The sequence below is a fragment of the Anthonomus grandis genome, chromosome 1 (genome assembly GCF_022605725.1).
Source record: "Anthonomus grandis grandis chromosome 1, icAntGran1.3, whole genome shotgun sequence".
NCBI lineage: Eukaryota > Metazoa > Arthropoda > Insecta > Coleoptera > Curculionidae > Anthonomus > Anthonomus grandis.
In genome coordinates, this window is record NC_065546.1 from 28,882,545 (window position 1) to 28,901,790 (window position 19,246).

At 32.4% G+C, this 19,246-nt stretch overlaps 2 protein-coding genes across 5 annotated transcripts in view; one reads left to right on the forward strand and one right to left on the reverse strand.

The window, feature by feature from the left end:
• Nucleotides 1–11,422: 11,422 nt before the first annotated feature.
• LOC126738708 (60S ribosomal protein L7) lies at nt 11,423–18,681 on the reverse strand. Its single transcript, XM_050444151.1, has 4 exons — nt 18,525–18,681; nt 17,804–18,287; nt 11,820–11,972; nt 11,423–11,573 (listed from the first exon to the last, which is right to left on the reverse strand). The coding sequence occupies exons 1-4, from the start codon at nt 18,533–18,535 to the stop codon at nt 11,463–11,465; spliced, it is 759 nt and encodes a 252-aa protein (XP_050300108.1). The 5' UTR covers nt 18,536–18,681; the 3' UTR covers nt 11,423–11,462.
• A 225-nt stretch (nt 18,682–18,906) lies between these two features.
• LOC126735170 (ankyrin repeat domain-containing protein 12-like) overlaps nt 18,907–19,246 on the forward strand; it is a 122,965-nt gene continuing 122,625 nt past the window's right edge. For 2 of the 4 annotated variants that reach the window (XM_050439120.1, XM_050439127.1), the window contains exon 1: nt 18,907–19,103. The gene's annotated coding sequence lies outside the window, so the exon portion shown is untranslated. The remainder of the gene's footprint in view (nt 19,104–19,246) is intronic. The other 2 variants (XM_050439136.1, XM_050439141.1) reach the window with 1 other exon arrangement.

Consider the following 19,246-nt stretch of genomic DNA (forward strand, 5'->3'; position numbering starts at 1 on the left):
AGGCCAGACATTTTGTAATATGTATTTATTATAATCAAGTTAAAAATTAAATACTTGAAAAGTGAAACTTCTTCATTGAAATCAACTGAATTTGATTTTATTAAAGACTAAATTAAATTTATCATCGACTGACGTCAGGCGTGCGAGGGAGATAGGCTCATCTCATGCGCGTGGGTTTATCTTCTCGAGTATTAGTATCATGCCTATACTAACTATAACTTTAAACACATGGGTCTTAATCCCAAGAGTAATGATCTACCAAGATATCGACAATCACATGAACCGGAGAGAAATTTATATCGCACATGTGACAGATCCGATTAAATATAGCGCATATTGTAAAAAACAGGATGTTAGTATAAGACCTTGGCAGAAAGAATATTAGGGGATATCTAGCATTAAGCCTAGGCACCATGAAACAAACACCAGAAAGAAGTACAGGACTATCAATTAATCCATTCAGTAACCCATGCAGGAATTTTACAGAGAAGATCATTCTTCAGAGATGTAATGGATGTAGATTGAAGCGTTCCAATAGTTACCGATGATCAAACTCTCTAACTGGATATATGTCATTCTGCCTGAAGGCCAAAAACTTAGCAAATCTACGCTGAACAGATTCAAGGAGACCAACATGATTCTGATAGAGCGGGTTCCATATAATGCAGCCAAACTCCAGTTTTGATCACACAAAGTAACAGAAAAGTAGTCTTAATGTAGATTCCAAAGTAAAACTCTGAGAACTTCTAATTATGAACCCAAGCCTTCTCAGGGCTGACTTGACTATGTTGTTGAAGTGTGGAGCGAATGCAAATTCAGAGTCAAAGGTGATACCAAGATCAGTAATTTGCTCTAATCTACTCAAAATAGTATCATTAATAAAGAAATCAAAATTTAAGGGTGTTTTTGATCTAGAGTAACTGACCACACTACATTTAGCCGCATTCAAGCCTAACCTGTTAACAGCGCACCATACCTCCAATGTATTTAGGCAGTTCTGAAGAATAACACAATCCTCCAAACTATATATATTTAAATATAGCTTCAAAGTTCAAATTATCATCAGTGAGTGACTCGATCAAGTAATTTATAAATAAACTAAACAGGAGCGGACCCACGTTCGAGCCGTGTGGCACACCCGACGTTACGTTAAAAAGTTTCGATTTAAAGCCCTCATATTCGACATATTGAGATCTACCAATCAAGTAGGAATAAAATAAATTAAATAATCTCCCTGAAAAACCATACTGAGTTAATTTATTCAGCAAAATATAGTTTTCTATCCGATCAAAGGCTTTTTGGAAGTCGGTATAAATAACATCGACTTGAGTATTAACATCAAGTGATTCACAGATGTGGCTAGACAGACAGGATAAGTTAGTAACACAAGATTGGCCGCTAAAAAATCCATGCTGGTCTACAGAGATGAGTTCTTTTGCGTGACTAAATAGCGACCGAGTAATGAGATTGGCCTGTAGTTCACGATTTGATCAGAGTCCCCAGCTTTTATAATAGGTATTATTTTAGCAGTCGTCCAAATTTCAGGAATCTGTTCTGTTGACAGTATTAAGTTGAAAATGTAGGTCAGCGGATCAGCCAGGACACCAATGCAATCTTTAACCAAGAAGCTAGGTACACCATCTACACTAGATGTTAACTTATTTTTGAGTTTTTTACTAGCCAAAATAATCTGGTAAGCATCAACGTTGGCAATGTCAAAGTGGAGCACATTATCAGAAGTCGACGAATGGTTAATGAAATTTGATTGCATAAATGCCTCACCAAAGAACAGTGCAAAAGCATCAACTATGTCTTGTGGGTCTTTAATTACCACGTCATCGGGTAGCCTCATCATACCAGGAATCCTGGTGCCAGCCTTCTTAGAACCAAAAAAATTCCAAAAGCTAGATGGATCCAAAGAAATATTCCTTTCGATGTTTGATATATACAACTTATATTCAATGCGAATTTGTACTTTGATAAGGCGTCTAAGAGAATGGAATTTATTTTGAAAGAATTGTACATTTTAAAGTCCTTGAAAGCCTTTTCTTTCCTATAAATATTCTTAATCAATTCTCGAGAATAATAATTTGGAAATCTTTTACGTTGCTGCGGAATTACGGAAATTACGTTGTTGCTGAGGAATGTGTGCGGCAAATATGCCATTCAATATATCATATAGGGCTCCACATGCATCATTAACGTTAGAGGGTAAATACACAGTAGACCTTCACAGTCATAGCTTCAAGGATCGAGTCATAAAGGAGATGGAAGTTGGCCTTTCTAAAGTTAAAAGAATGAGATAAGTTTTTATTAAGCTGAAAATTATGGACACGTTGCACAGTGTTGCGTAAGATAGGAGTTTTGGAACAAAAGTAATATACAACCTATGTTTTAAACATATTTATGTCTTAATGTATTAATATTAAAGAACAACCAAAATGCATTACAGAGACATGGCTAGCATATTTTTGGAAATTGCACAGGGTTTTTTTAATACGGGACCTCTCTTATCTTTTTTAATATGTAAGTTAGTGAGATGCCATAAAAACTAGAATAATTGTGGTTGTGTTAAGAAAATGTTTAGAACATAAACAAACCATATCTGGCTATCATGTAGGTGTAGGTATTTGTTTGAGCAAAATAAAGTTGAATTTATGTTTATTATAAAACCTATAGTATGTAAATACCTATATCTATAGATATAGATACAGCTTCATTTATACCTTTATATTTTTAAAAAGGTGTTTTTATAGGATTTTAAAAAGGTATGGAGTATAGGCGGGTAATTGAAATTATTTAATAATAAATACGTAGTTAAAAAAACTGTATTTTCGATATTTTTGAAAAAATGTATCTAGGTAATAAAATATATAAAAAATCAAATTATTTATTAACAAAAATAAAAATTACATATACCTATATAAAAACTTAAAGGATATTATTCTAAATCATTTTCCACTTAAAATTTAGTCTGAATTATCAGTTTCTGTTTTGGTATCAGTATCTAAAGCTTCCTTTAAATCTAAAAATGAATGAGAATCGTGGGATTCTTCATTTATCAGATATTTTTTAATTTCATCGTCACAGGCAGTTTTTTTGTTTTTAATTAAACATTGTCTATATGTAGATAAATGAGGATCCGAAGTTAGTAAAAGAGTTTTTATAATGTCAGTATTGGCATCTGCTTTTGAAGTTTTACGACTGTTACACAGCCGGATTTTTCGAAATTCCTTATGCCTAGCCTCTAACGCGTTCTCTGAAAGCTGGGCAATAGGTAATTCAAAAAAGTCAATAATGTCGAATGCGTGGACTAAGACTTTATGAGCTGAACTATAGGCATGTAATACCAGCTATAAAGGCTTAAGTACTAAAGGCGGGCCTCATTAAGCAAAACCCTAAATTTAGTTACATCAATTTTACGACCAGATGCCAATATTCTTAATATTAAATGAAACTTTTCAATTAAGCCTTTATCAATGCCTGTTATTTCGGCGCTTAAATCAGAATTCTGAAAGAAGCGCCTGGCAGTATTTCCATCATTTGTGGAGCCATACCCAGGTTTTGGTTTATCTACTATCAGACCCATTTTGCTTTTAACATTAGCTTGGATAACTTTTTTGGTGTTTTCTATTTTTTTTTTATTTTCGTCACCTTTAACTTGCCATACTTTCATTTGCAAATGGTGCAGCAAACACTCAAAAAATCTTATCCAACAGTGGAGAGTTGATATACCAAAGCGATAATTTTGTTCTTTGGGAGGTTTTTCCAGAACATTATCGGTGTTCATTTCTTTGGGACTAGCTCCACAAATGATACATTTTGCAGTGGAGTTTGTATCGGACAAAATATTTGCAACACTGCCGTCAAGCATTGTTAAAATCATTTCAAAGGAAACAAGAATAGTGTTTCCTTGAACGGGAACTCTATATTCTTTAAGCTCTCTTACTAACTTGGATATTTTTTCTTCTTCCTTACGAACAACTTCCGAGTTTTCTTTGGCAAACATAAATTTTATCGGCCGAAAGCTTAGAACATTGAAAGGCCTTTCAATGTTCTAAAAGGCCGACAGTAAAATGTAGATGACGGTTTTGGATTCTCCCAAATCACATTGCCGTGGTTGTCAAGGTCAAGTGACTTTAGCGGAACCATTGCTGTCAAAAACATATATTCATCCGTGTCTGTTGCCGATGAAAATTTTTGTTTGTAGAGACTGTGTCCCGAGCTACCCCACTTACAAACAAGTTTGAGGTGGTGGTCTTGAATATTATTAAAATTTAAAGTTTTGAAAATGCTATCCGTGGTTATTTCCAAAAGTTGTTGAAGGTCGAATTCAGCGGAGCTTTTAGTTACTTTAATTTTGTCTTGTAAATATTCTTTTTTCATTATTAGCACTGAATAGTAGCTCGGGAAACAGTCTGAATGAAGCGCATTTACAACTGACCGCAAAATGTTGTATTTTCTGACAGAAAGATTAATGTCGTAAAAAAGCGCCAAAGCCTGTGAGGTTGTAAGACATTTTTTATTGGCTAAATTTTGAGTGGAATATTTATTGTCTGATAAATGCATTGACCTATTAATAGCAAAAGATAATTCTTCCATGGAATAGCTTTTAAGTAGCGGTTCTACTTGTTTTCTTTTGTTTTTTGGACATAACTCTGCGAACGATTTTCTAGGTCTGCCCATCAACTTGGAGTCGTCACTCGAAGTTTTGGCTTCTTCTGAAGTTGAAGTTGTGGTTTTGAGAGTTCCCGTAATATTTCCATTAAGCCACTTTTCCTGATTTTTTTCTACTCTACTACGTGTTCGATTATATCTTTCCCAAAATTCCTTAAGCTTTAAACAAAAAATATGGCTTTTCTGCTGTATATAGCTCTCATTTTGCTTTAGAATGTCTTCGGAAACCTTTTCTTGAATTAAGAATTACTTAATTTTCGAAAAAATATTATGTTCCTTTTCGTTTGAAGGGCTTATTAGCCACTCTTCAAATAGGATCTTTCTTGGTATATTGTAGGACACATCTAAAAAAATTATTTACTAAGAGGGCGGCAAATTGGGGCAAGATTTTAATGTTTTATAATAAGGTAGAGTAGTGGGGCTATCATATTCCAAAAAATCGTATGGGTCATTTTTGCACATTTTTTAAAAAACATAATTGAATTTTGTCAAACTATTAATGTAATAGGGAAAGGAAGGAATACATACCTGTTAAATTACAATCCATGTTTGGGCACACTACTAATATAAATTGCACTTGCTGAAAACTTATAAAGAACCTGCTGCACACACAAATATTTATGTATTTAAAAATAAAAATTCTCGCTTTTATCAGTTTAAAACTATACAGTTTTTTGTATGAGCATTGGAATTTAAAATATTTGGCTTTTTTGTTCTTCAATCATTATACTTACCATTAATGGCTTTTCTTGTTTTAAATTGCGCGTTATTATTTTTGTGACTTTTGTACATTGGGGCACAGTAAATACTGTGCGTTGGCCTGAGACAGTAAAATTAATTTCCAGTGCAGGGTGATGCAAATCCTCCAAGACAAAAGGCACGTCTCTTGCAGCTATAGCATGATTGATTGAATCATATGACCCGTTGTCAAACAGGAATGACTAAGAAGGCTCCTAGGGAGGTTTCATGGTTCAAAGATTGCTCGACCCTCTGAATTATCTCGTGGATCGCTTATTCACAAGATTTACCTGTTTGGTAGGCATATTATAGTGTCGATGTATAGGAGGCTAGCCCGTAGTATGTACATCGTTCCTGTTATATACTTTTAGGAATTATAAACACAAGTTTTATTTTTTGACAAAACGATGTGTACTTAATATACAGGGTGTTTCCTAACTACGGTACGAAACTATACAGGGTGAATCGTTAGGTCGTTTTATGAAAAAAAGTTCCTATGAACGTATGTCGGGAGTTGCTTTGTTTCTGAGATACAGGGCGATGAAAGTTCATAAAAATAACGGTATTTTAAAAATACTATAACTATCCTTGCCGATGCCGGGTTAATTCCATAAGGTTGGTGAATATAATAATATTGTATTGTCATAAGACAATAACCCAATGTTTGTGTAAAATGTTGTTACAATCGGTTAAGTAGAAGTAGTTCAAAAGTCAAAAAGTTAGTGCAATATTTGAAACAATCAAAATGTACATATATTTTAGATACGGGCCAAAGATGAATAAAACTGTTAAAAAACAGATTTTATTAATACTAATATACCTAAAATAACTCAATTAACGTGTCACCAGTAAATCTATCTAAATCAAAACAACCATTTCAGCTTTCAGCCTCGAAAAACGTTTTATTTATTATACAGGTAATACAATTTCAGCGATGGCTTGATGGGGCCACGGGGCGATAAGGCGACGGGGCAATACCAGTGCGCTCTATCTGAAAAGTTGTTACGTAGACTCTTGTCTAATTGACAGCTGAATTTTACTTATAGTAATTCTATCACTGTCAGCTGGTCTCCAAAGCAGGTAGGTACAAAGGAGGTACTTGAATGGACTTGCCAATTATTTGTCATAAGAAGCAATGTATTTGCTATTTTGCAGTGGCGGCTCCTTCTTAGGGTCAATTGGTCAATGACCCCCCTAAAATAATCTCATAAAAATACCAATTTTATTAAAAATATCTTATCTAAAACTTCACTGTGAATTATAAAATTCTCTAAGCAGTCTGCATTGGCAAAACAAATAAATATATTACCAACGTCGCGCCTCGCGCTCATCACACAAGCCCGTGGTTGGGCCGTATTTTAAATTGTCCCTATACAGTTCTTATGGCTTATGGAGAAATGCATGTAAAATAGAACAAAGAGGGCAGATTCGCATTTCGTGAGCGGGAGTGAGAGTCACCTTTCAGTCCTATATCTCTAATGTAGTCGACGGCCCGACTGGATGAATGTTTTGTTTGCCGCCCGCACTTTGACGGTATTGCATATATCGTGGCGCGTGTACATTTCGTAATTTATTTTTGTAACTATTATCGGATTTTTTTTCTGATTGAAAAAAAAACAAGATGAGTGTGAGTGTTGTTGACGAAATAATTGCCTTAAAATCTGCTGGAACATTAAATTATGAACGGCGCCTTGAGAAAAAGGAAAGTGGTCGACCAAAACCAAATATGAATTTAAAACAAACAACAAAGGATAGGGGTAAAGATATTCAAAGATATTTTAAAGAATCAATGTACAATTTGTGTGATTGGATTTGTGGCTGCAGTGTGAGAAATGCATTTTTTTGCTACCCGTGTTTATTGTTTTCGAATGACGCTGTATGGGCGAAAAATGGAGTAACTGACATTAAGCATTTAAAAGTGAAAATTACAAAGCATGCTTCTTCCACTACTTATATAAATTCATCAATGAGTTACGCAAGTTTAGGACGTGTTAACATAAGATTGCAACTTGATAGTGTATATCGTAAATCTGTACATGACTTTAATGAGTCGGTTTCTAAAAATAGGTATATCTTAAACAAACTAATCGACTGTGTAAAATTTTGCTAAGTTTTCGAAATTGCATTGCGCGGTCATGACGAAAGTAACAGCTCCAATAATCCTGGAATTTTTCTGGGCCTTATCGATTTTGTTTCTGAACTGGATTTAATGTTTAAAGAACATATTGAAAAAAGTACAGTATTTAAAGGAATATCAAAAATAATTCAGAACGATATTTTAGAATCAATGTTAGCCATTGTACATACTCATATAATTAAGGAGATTGGCCAGACAAATTTTGTGGCAATTCAAGTAGATGAGACCACAGACAGCTCCAATAAAACGCAGATGATTGTCATATTGCGATATGTATTAACTGGTATTGTACATGAAAGATTTTGGAAATTTGTTAACCCTCCAGGTACCACAGCACAACATTTAACTAATGTAATATTGAAAGAACTTCAATTATTAAAAATTAATGAAGCACCTGAAAAATTGATTGCCCAAAGTTACGATGGTGCATCAGTCATGAGCGGTAAACTGGGAGGAGTACAAACAAAAATTAAAGAAATATACCCAAATGCACACTTTATTCACTGCCATGTCCATCAACTTAATCTTATCCTGCAAAAAGCGGCGAGTCAATATAAACCGATAAAAATATTTTTTGCAAATTTACACGCATTTTCGTCCTTTTTCGGCCGATCTCCAAAACGTACGATGGTTCTGGATAGAGTGGTTAAAGTAAGGCTACCTAAAGCTGCACCCACTCGATGGGCTTTCAATACAAAATGTGTTGAAATTGTATACACTTATAAAGATGATTTGAAATCTTGCTTAGAGGAAATTATTGATGAGGAGCAAGATGGTAACAATATAAATCAAGCAACTGGTTTAAAAAGACATTTGGAAGATGAGCTTTTTTTATTTTGGTTAAATTTTTTCCATAAAATAATGCCCCATGTTGATATATTGTTTAAACAATTGCAAATGCGAGATATTGATGTCATATCTGTCAAAAATTATATACTGTCTTTTAACAACAATATCCAAATAATTAGAAATACTATATTGGAATCAGAAGAACCAAGCACATCAACAGCAAAAAAAAGAAAAACTACTACAGCTACAGAAGATCCAAAGCGACGAACTGCACTGGAAATTTGTGATATTATTATATCTGAAATAAATCACAGGTTTGGTTTCAATGATCATCTCATGATTTCACAGTTATTTTACACAGAGAAATTTGAAGCATACACTACCAACTTTCCGCAAAATATTTTAAATATGGTGAAGGCTCATTATCCCACAGTAAATATTTCCAAACTAAAATCTGAACTTGAAGTCATATATTGTCGTGAGGTTTTTCGCAATAGTGCCGGTGCAGTAGCCATACTTCAGCTTTTTATTAACATGAATTTGTCTGAAACATTTTCTGAAGCAGTGAAATTATTAAATATTTTGTGCACACTCCCTATGACAACCGTGGAAAGTGAGAGATGTTTTTCTACTTTAAAAAGAGTAAAAACATTCCTGCGTAATACGATGGGACAATCTAGACTTAGTGCCTTGTCTATGTTGAGCATCGCAAGAAAACGCTTGTCAAAAGCATTCCAAATTTCAATGAGAAGGTCATAGACTATTTTACAGAACTAAAGGATAGGAGAATTGACTTAAAATATAAAAATATTTAATATAAGTTTCATTTTAATAAATTTACAATTTATTATATATGTAAGAAGTACCGACGTGACGACGACGTGACGCTAGGTCATCATCATAGATCGTCGCCCCAATATTTATGTTTTGGGATACTTATGTCGGCGGGGCAATAACTTATTATAAGTTATTTGTTAATTAATAACTATAGTTTATTATTAGTAACCTAAGAGTTATTTTTCTTTAGAATTTAAATTATGGTTACGTTAGTGTTTTTATATTTTTTTTACTTTTTTGTTTACTTTTTGGGACTGAACCGAGTTAGAGGGGACTCACTCTTTGCCTTTCTTTAGGAAAGCATGTATTTTTGTTGTTCGTAACGTCGCAGTTTTATTATTAATATAATTTTTAATTTAATTATCGAGTTTTCTCACATATAAATATTCCTTTATATCAGTCGATAACCTGTTTATACTCTTTTTCCTATATTTTTATTTAAAATATTTACTTTAATAAAAAGGCAAAGTTAATTTTCGGAAAACGATTAAAGCATTTAAAGTTATTTTTACCCTCTTAATAGGGTAAATATCTCGATAAATATTATTGAATTTTATCTAAGTCTGTATTTTCTATCTAAAATATAAATGCTAAAAGATCTTTCAAATACTTTAAAAAATCAATAGTTTGATTTGTTTTTTTTTTACTAGAGTAAACTAAGTTTTCAAACCAAAATGACCCCCCCGAATAATGACCCACGAGCCGCCACTGCTATTTTGTTGTATTTCAAAAATCTGATAATAAAAATCGTAGAAGTGGAATGTTTATTATCATAGTAAACAAGACACAAGAGACCAAAAAGTCGTGCATTGCAGGATGGACATTTTGCTCATGTACTTTAAGGTCGAAATTGTTTATCAAATTAATTGGTTTTTATTTCATGTTGTCGTCCATGGATAATTTTTAGAATGAGTTAAAGATACTTTAAATTTTTTTTTCGAAAACAAAGCCAGATATGAAGATAATATAAGATACGAAAAAGTTGTATTTTTAGTTGCTTAAATACAAAAATAAATAAAAAGCTGCAAAACAATTATTGGCTTTGTTTTTTTCTCAACAATAAGCATGTGGTGCCCACTGATACGCCACTGGACCTAATAATTGCAATCTAGTTACAGCTAAATAAGCGTCTTATAACTTCAAATAACTGCACCAAATCGGTTTAAGGATAGTTATAGTATTTTTAAAATACCGTTATTTTTTTGAACCTTCATCACCCTGTATCTCAGAAACAAAGCAACTCCCGACATACGTTCATAGGAACTTTTTTTCATAAAACGACCTAACGATTCACCCTGTATAGTTTCGTACCGTAGTTAGGAAACACCCTGTATACATACATACTTACAAATAAACATTCATTTAAATATAGAAAATGCCATATCTAATTATTTCAATTTTACATATTTGAAGACATGAAAAATCTCCAGATCTGGGGAAATTTATTCAGAAATGACAAGAGTAATGATCTTTTATTCGTACAGAGTTGTCAAGTTGATCAAATTTTTTAGAAGGTAATTTTAAGGTATTTTTCTCAAGGATTTAAAGTCGACACAATTATCCAGGTTTAAAAACTTGATATGGTCATATATTAACAATGAGAAACTGAATAAAGAAACTCTAACAGTTTCATAAAACCAAGCATATTATCTCACCCTTATCTACAACCTCTTGGGCGAGATCCACCCCTGAAACCATGTACCACATATATAAATAGCTTCGCACTATCCGCGGAGCTATTTACATCTGTGCCCTAGAAAGCCACATTTCCAAAAATTCCTGTTTGTCAAGGAAAATAAACACATTTTTAGATTTTTTAATTAAAAAAAAATTGTTCAAAATGTTTTTTCATTGCTACCGATATCTCTTAGGAAATTCTAAGCATGTCAAGCCCACATAGATACTTTGTATACTAAAAGATCCATCCAAACTTTTCATATACCTTTTTACAGGAAAAACTATGTCAAAAATTAATTAATTTCTCGAAGTAAGCAATGAGTTACATAACCTCGATTTCTTTCAACCTTTATTTATAATCAAAGTTACCAGTTAATGAATTTGTGTATCCTTTTTTTTTGTTACTTGAGCTAGTTTAGTTAGCTTGACCCGTTAATAAATAAATCAGTGGTATAAACCGCAACGCAACATAATTAGAATCTATAACCCAGGGTTGTCAAGCCAATTAGATTATCAAAGTTTTAAGATTTTTTCTAAAATAACTATAGGACAATAAAAAACTAGAAATGTCTTATTTCTAAACTTTATTAAAAACATGTCAAGGTATTTAAACCATCCTCCTGAGAAGCTCGTTGATTTTGTCTTCCCTATTACCAAAGTCACCACCTTCAACGTAGTGGTTGCTCTTCTTGCGCCATCCACCAGTTGGAGTGTTTAGCTAAAAACAATAACAATGATTTATTTTTTTAACAAAAAAAAAACATAAAATTCTTTTTTTATATAAGAAAATGTTGATTGTCCACGTCATAGTCAATAACATTTTCATGTAAATGACAAATATGGTAAGACAACACAATAATTTCCCAACAGTCTTTTAACACCCTACTATGAGTATTTTCAATATTAGTAGCATGCAGATCAAGTTGGAATCAATAGTGATAAATTAAAAAAAAATTAACTCTACCTTAAATGGCCACAAGAAGTTTGAGGCATATTTGAAATTAGGGCCTACAGTGAAGATTTCATGGATCAAATCTTCCACACAGATAATGTTCGATTTTCCCAATCTATCTTCAATGATCTGATTGCTGGTAATTGCTATCCTTTGACCATTAACCTAAAAATACAAATTTCACATGAACGACGTCAAATCATTCTTAAAAAAATCGTCTATAATAAATAAATAGTCTGTCGACATTTAATCTAATTTATATGAAGGGGAAAAAGTGAAGGAGGTTTAGGATATTTCAGCCTATATTTACGGTTCTGAATTGCTTTACATTTAAATATTTATCTATTTATTTAGCACAACTTCTAAAAAGAAAGTTCCAATTACAAAACAGCTACTAATCAACAATAATACTCTTATTTACTAAAACAATATATTATACAGGGTGTCCCGAAATTACATCGCAATATTTTACCAGCCGCATCTTTCTCTAAAAATAAGACAAAAAGTCCATATACAGTATGGTTCAAAAGTGCATCGTTTTTAAGTTACAGGGTGTTTTATGAATCATGTTAAAGATGGTTTTTGTTAATATATCCGGAACGCCTTGTTGTAATCTTTTGAAATTTTCAACATTTACTATTGGTTTTATTAAAAACTGATATTGCAACCATTTTTGCCAAAATGTATACAGGGTCGTGTAAAATAAGTGGTTGGTAAAGTTTAAATTGTTAAAATTTTTTTTTTAGCAACTCCGTGATAATTTTGGTATTAGAATTGAAAAGAACATTTTTACATAAATATGGTGCTCTTGTCTAATTTCGATAGGAGCTTCCGTTTTCCAAAAAAAATCAATTATTAATAAATCATGAATTGGTATATTAAAAAATATCTACAAATAACATCTTGTAAAATAATAGTTGGCTGTGTTTGTTGACAATTAGTTTATTTGTTAAATTTTGTTTAATGTTTTGTTGGTTTAGTTCTTTTTTGTGATTCATTTTTCAAAAATTATGAATAGATTTATAAATCAAGAGTTAGCTGACATGCATTTTGTTTATGGTTTGTGTAATGGCAGTTCTTTAGCGGCTGTCCGTGAGTATCGCCGAAGATTTCCCCTAAGACATGTTCCAGATCGTCAAGTTTTTATAAACACTCACCGAAATTTATGCAATAACGGAAGTTTTCAAAGAGCTCATGGACAAGGCAGACCACAAGAAGATTATAATTTAGAAAATGTTTTAATTGTTTTTGAAGAAAATCCGGGGGCAAGTATAAGAAATGTGTCAAGAGCCACACATATCCCTCGCTCTATAGTAAGTAATTAAAAAAATTACTTATTGTTACGATAGAAATTTAATTTTTATTAGATTGGAAGAATGCTAAGATTCCAATGGTTACATCCGTTTCATTACCAGCGGGTCCAAGATTTAGAGCCAGACGATTTTCCGTTGAGGATCCAATTTTGTAATTGATAATTGGTTGAATGGGTAATTAATAATCCAAACTTAATTCCTTCCATTTTATTGACGGACGAAGCCACTTTCACATGAAATGGTTCATTTAACATGCATAATATACATTTTTGGGCAGATCAAAATCCAAGAGCCATAAGGCGTAGTAATTTTCAAAGAAGGTTTTCGGTAAATTTGTGGGCGGGATTAATCGGGGACCAACTTATTGGCCCGATAGAATTACCCAATCGGCTAACTTCGGAGAATTATCTTCATATGCTGGAAAATAATCTTGTGGAGCTTCTGGAAGAGGTTCCTCTTATCTTACGCCAAAACATGATTTTTCAACAAGACGGAGCCACCTGCTCATTTTGGTCGCAATGTGCGTGAGTGGATGAATAACCATTTTCCTGAACGTTGGATTGGTCGAGGTGGTCCTACAAATTGGCCTCCTCGATCTCCAGATCTAACTTCGTTAGATTATTATTAATGGGGACACTTAAATGAGTTGGTATATGCCGTGGAGATAAATACCCGTGAACAACTGATGCAAAGGATTAATTGGGCTGTTAATGAAATAAAGAGAAATCCATTTTTTGTTTTAAGGGCTACTGCCGCTATAACGCGTAGGGCAAGATTGTGTCTTGAGCAAAATGGAAACCACTTTAAACATTTGTTGTAATTTGTGATTTTTTGTTTGGTGTTTTTATGTTTTTTTTTTAACGTAATAAATTAATTGTTCCTTTTTTTACCTATTCAATTACATTTAAAAAAAAAAAAACAATTGAACTCGAAAAACAATTTTTGATCTTAAATAAAGTATTTGTGATAGTCTTAGGTCATGTTTATCCCCAACGGATTTTTAAGATGCTTTTTAATTTTATTAACTGTTACCAAAATAACTTACGCGTTCTCTTTGCAAAACATTTACATCTAATTTTTTCGAAAACTGAAGCTCCTATCGAAATTAGACAAGAGCACCTTTTTTATGTAAAAATGTTTGTTCTTTTGAATTCTAATACCAAAATTATCACAGAGTTGCTAGAAAAAAAAGTTTTAACAATTTAAACTTTACCGACCACTTCCTGTATACATTTTGGCAAAAATGATTGCAATATCAGGTTTTAATAAAACCAATAGTAAATGTTGAAAATTTCAAAAGATTAGAACTAGGCGTTCCGGATATATTAACAAAAAACCATCTTTAACATGATTCATAAAACACCCTGTAACTTAAAAATTATGCACTTTTGACCCATACTGTATATGGACTTTTTGTCTGTCTTATTTTTAGACAAAGATGCGGCTGGTAAAATATTGCGATGGAATTTCGGGGCACCCTGTATATATGAATATATATTGAGGTTAACTCAACAGTAAAGGAAGTAAAGATCTGAAATAGATGCTTTTTAATTTCTGTAAGGTAGGTATTAAAAATAACAAAACCTCTGCAAACATTGTTATGAGTAGTGCACATGATATAAATAGGAAACTGAAGTCTTGATTGGAGAGGAACTAGGAATTTAATTTTGTTCAATAGCCAGGGACAGTTATTTGTTTAGTTTTTTAAATAAAAATACTTGTGAGAAATATTTTCTTCTGGTAAAAGTGATTGCATATTAAAGAATTTAAGTAAATCTGCTTCTAGGCATCCTTGAGGAGGATTTTTGAGTTTTAATGTAAAGCATCTTTAAAAACCTCTGAACCATCTCAAGGTTTCCAATGTGTTATTATATTCAAGTGACCAGATTATTGAGGCATATTCAAGCCTGGATTTATAAAAGAAAAGAAGACATTCGAGAGTAGGTACTTTAGTCATGGCTCAGCCTGGAGATAAAGCCAAGTGTCTTGGTTGACTTGGATATTATGGATTCAAAGTGCTTGAGGAAGGATAATAAATTATCAAATATAACAAATATCCCATATTAATTCCTAGAAGTTTTGTATTAGAGCATACAATTTTTATAAAGATGACATTGACATTCAGTCTGAAACAAAAAAAAAGTGGTATGATGCCTACATAAATAATTCTAAAAACCCAAAGGTAACTAATTAATGACTAATTCATCTCAATCCCACTCCAAATAGCAATATTCCTAATGCATAGACATATATAACTTAAAATTTTTTTCATTCATATTAACCATCAGAAGTCCACACAGATCAGTATTGTAACTGAGATAATAACTATTGCAAATCCAATGTTTTTTTTTTTTTAAATTGCTTTTGTTCTTTGCAAAGACTCCAATTTTAAGTCATTTAGCAGCATGTTGTACAATGACAGACCCTTATCAAACAGACCAAAAGGAGTTGATGATATTCTTACGTTTACATGAAAGTTATGCTGTTGCATTGACTGATAAGTATTCAAACTGTTGCTTTATTATATTAAAAATTAGTTTTTTTGTAAAGAGAGCCTATACAAACAAGACAAAAACCCAATTTTTTAAACCGCCTTTCCAATGACACACTCAAAATAAACAATTAAATCATTTTAGTACAAACATTTCTAGTAAAGATTTCTTCATCTTTTTTAGATTTTTGAATTATTATACCTTTTGATTTTAACAAATTATTAAATAAAGTTTCAATTTATTGACTCAGACAAGAAAAAACTAATGCTAACTCCTTATTAAGAGTTGTAGAAAGTAGGGTTGAGCAAAATTTCACTACCTGTGAATCATTCACTGTGAATAAAAAATCACATTCACGACTTAATGACAACTTGCAAATAAACTGTGAAATGTCAAAATGTGAATGAGAAAGGCGCGTTCACATAAAGATAAATGAATGCGCGTTAAAATTAGCCGAAAGAAGTAATTCATTCGTCAGCGATTGGCCGTCGTTAAACAGACTATCTCACTTCCATCGTCTATCCATCTCTCTCGTTTGTGGGGAAAAACGAGAGAAGAATTATTTTTTATAAATTACTTTTATTGTACATGCATTATATTTTATATTGTCATGCTTGTTTAATTTTTTTTACTGCATTTTTATTATGATAGAATATCTTAATTAATGTATTTCGGAGGAAGGTCGAGTATTAAAGATGTTTGTTTTCATCATTATTTTAAACTTTTAAAGACAATTATTTCTTATTAGGACATCGTGATATTAGCTTTAAAAATGTCTATGAAAATATATATCTTTCCAAATGTGACAACAATGAATCGTTGTTATTGTCAATGATATTGTCTTTAATTTTTATTTACTTTTAATATTTGTACCCTAAATATACCCTTAATATTTGTATCTGGGTAGGAACTATCCTTAACACAAACACAGAATAGTAATACTTTTCCTATTATTATGCGAATTCACTGCCATGATATTAAACTAAACGATAAGCAAACTCGCCAACCGGCGCTCAATCGTGAATTCACGTTCACAGGTTATATTCACAGTGAATAGAAAATCGTGTTAACAGTTATACCTGTGAATTCAAATTCACGACTTAGCTCAATCCTAGTAGAAAGGGCCTCATGTGACTTAGAGCTAAAAAAGATGACAGTGTCATCAGGAAATTGATGTATTTGTCGAAGTGTCAAGCTTCATATTATTATGTTATTGATATACAAGGCAAACAATGGTGGCTCAAGGATACTCCCTGTGGAACCCAGCAAATAGTTTACCATTACTCAGAAAAAAACATTATTACACTTGACTATTTGATATCTGTCAGATTCAAAAAAAAGATAAGACTATTCCATCAATACCCAGTTGTTTCAAAGGCTCATTTTGGGTCAAGAACACAACTCCAATGGTCTGACCATTATCCTTTATTATTTTTTAACATATTTTCAGTACAAAATTCTGCTAACTCTTCAGAAATAATTCATTCAACTAATTTTTCCATTGCTGGAAGCATATTTATAGGAAAATAATAAGCACTTTAGACATTGGTAAATGCCAATCTTTTGGCATTTTACCAAATTTCAGAATTGAGTTTATAAGATTCAACAATGGATATCCCTTAATATGAAACATAGATTTAAGAAAAATGAAATCTATTTCATCAGAACATTACCTTATTACCCTGTAGAAATACTAAATTTCTCAAGTCTAAGTGTCAAGTGTCTCTTAACAGAAATGACCTAATGACTACAATTTTTAATTTATCTTTAACACAGTCAATTTTTTGTTCATAAAAAAGTTTTTCTTTCTCTCTTAATACACACTTGAACCTATCCATATAAAGCTTATAATGTTCCCATGAATCATGTGTATTTAAAACTTTACATTCATTGCAACTATGGATTTTGAGCTTCTTTAACTTCTTGATCCCTATTATTAAACCATGGAAAGCCTCTGCCTCCCCATACAAGACTGTCATTGCATATTAAAAAAATAGTGGTATTTGGTATTTCACTTTAAGAGCATAAAAATGTATGTTTCCTTTACAATGCTTTAGCCAATCAGCATTACTAAAGCATGAACAAAAAACAACCTAATATTGGACATCATGGAAAGTGGTTTTAAACAAAATTAACTAAAACCACTATGAATATGTCCTTCAAAGAAAAACAAATCTAAATAAATCCTTACCTTAGCAAAACCCCTTTTGTAGATCAGTTCCCTAACTGATTTCAAGTTGGGGTAGCCCCAAGTAATGTAGGGCTCACAAATTCTCAGCATGTTAATGGTGGCCTTGTTCAACCTTACAAACACTCCATTGTTGATTTGAAGTAACCTGAATAGCTGGAGAACTTTACGGACTTTTGGGGCCACTTTGTTGATACCTTTAATACGAATAACAAAAGCTAACTTTGCTTCACCGGGCACATAGAAGTTGCCACGATTTTTCGCTTGTCTGATGAGCCTGATTTCATCGCGTTCCTTCAGCCGGTACTCCTTAACGTATTCTTCGGCCCTCTTGAAGATATCTTTACGTTTCTGGATCTGTTCCTTCTTTTTCTTGATTTCGGACTGAAGTTTCTTGGACCTGGAGGCCTCGCGCCTCTTACGGTGCTTCAACACCGATTCCGGTACTGCTGGCAGTCCCTTTACCGTTTTGGTTTTCTTTTCGACTCTAAAAATTAAAGTGAAAACTTACTGGTTTGTAGGTTACATGTAGGCACTTCAACAAAAGGTAAACACGGCAAGTTTCGAAGGGGATTTTAAGTATTTTTAGGAGCATTTTTAAAAAAATACCCTTTAGCGATTGTAAGCTGGTTTATTCAAAAATTAATTTAAATGTTTTTAAGGGGATTTAATTATTTATAGGGCCGATGAATTAAGATTTGTTTCAACAATTTTGGACACTTACGTCGGCGCCATTTCACGCAACAAAAAGGAAGAGCAACACGTTCGCCACTATTACTAAAATAAATTTCCCCATGTCAACGTCAAAAGGAAGTTTGGGTACTTTTTTTCTGCCCAGGTTGGTAGAAGGACGTTGTGGTGGTTTCTATTTGTTACATTAGGCTGTCTGTGCTTGAAAAAGTTTTGTTATCCACTAGTATTCAAGATTTTAAACTCAAAAATATGACAGTAAGGTACACTTTTATTATAATACTCCTATTATGAGTTGAATTTATATATAAACAGGAATAAACAGTAAAAACAAATAATTTATTAAATGTACAAGGAGAAAACGCTGCATAAATGACAGTGACAGTGACGTTGAGAGTTGACAAGCAATTGGCGGACTGGCGTACTTTCTGGATTCGCATTTAGTCAAATTTGAGATTTTTTGTAAATTTTATTTTTCCTTGAGTTTGTTATTTTGTTTCTTTATTTATTCATTGTCACAGTATACTTTTAATTCATTAGAAGTAGCAAGAAGTAGCTCTTGAGCCTTATGACCTGAATACTTCAAAGAAAATATCAAAATCACCAAACACAGGTAACAGTTAGCTTTTCCTTATACCAAATAAAATTTAACCCACTGTAAAAATAAAAAAAGCATACAGTTGCTTAAAACCATCCACTAACTAAACTGTTACATAGTTTTCTTTTTCAAAATTACTAGGCATTACAAAGGCATGT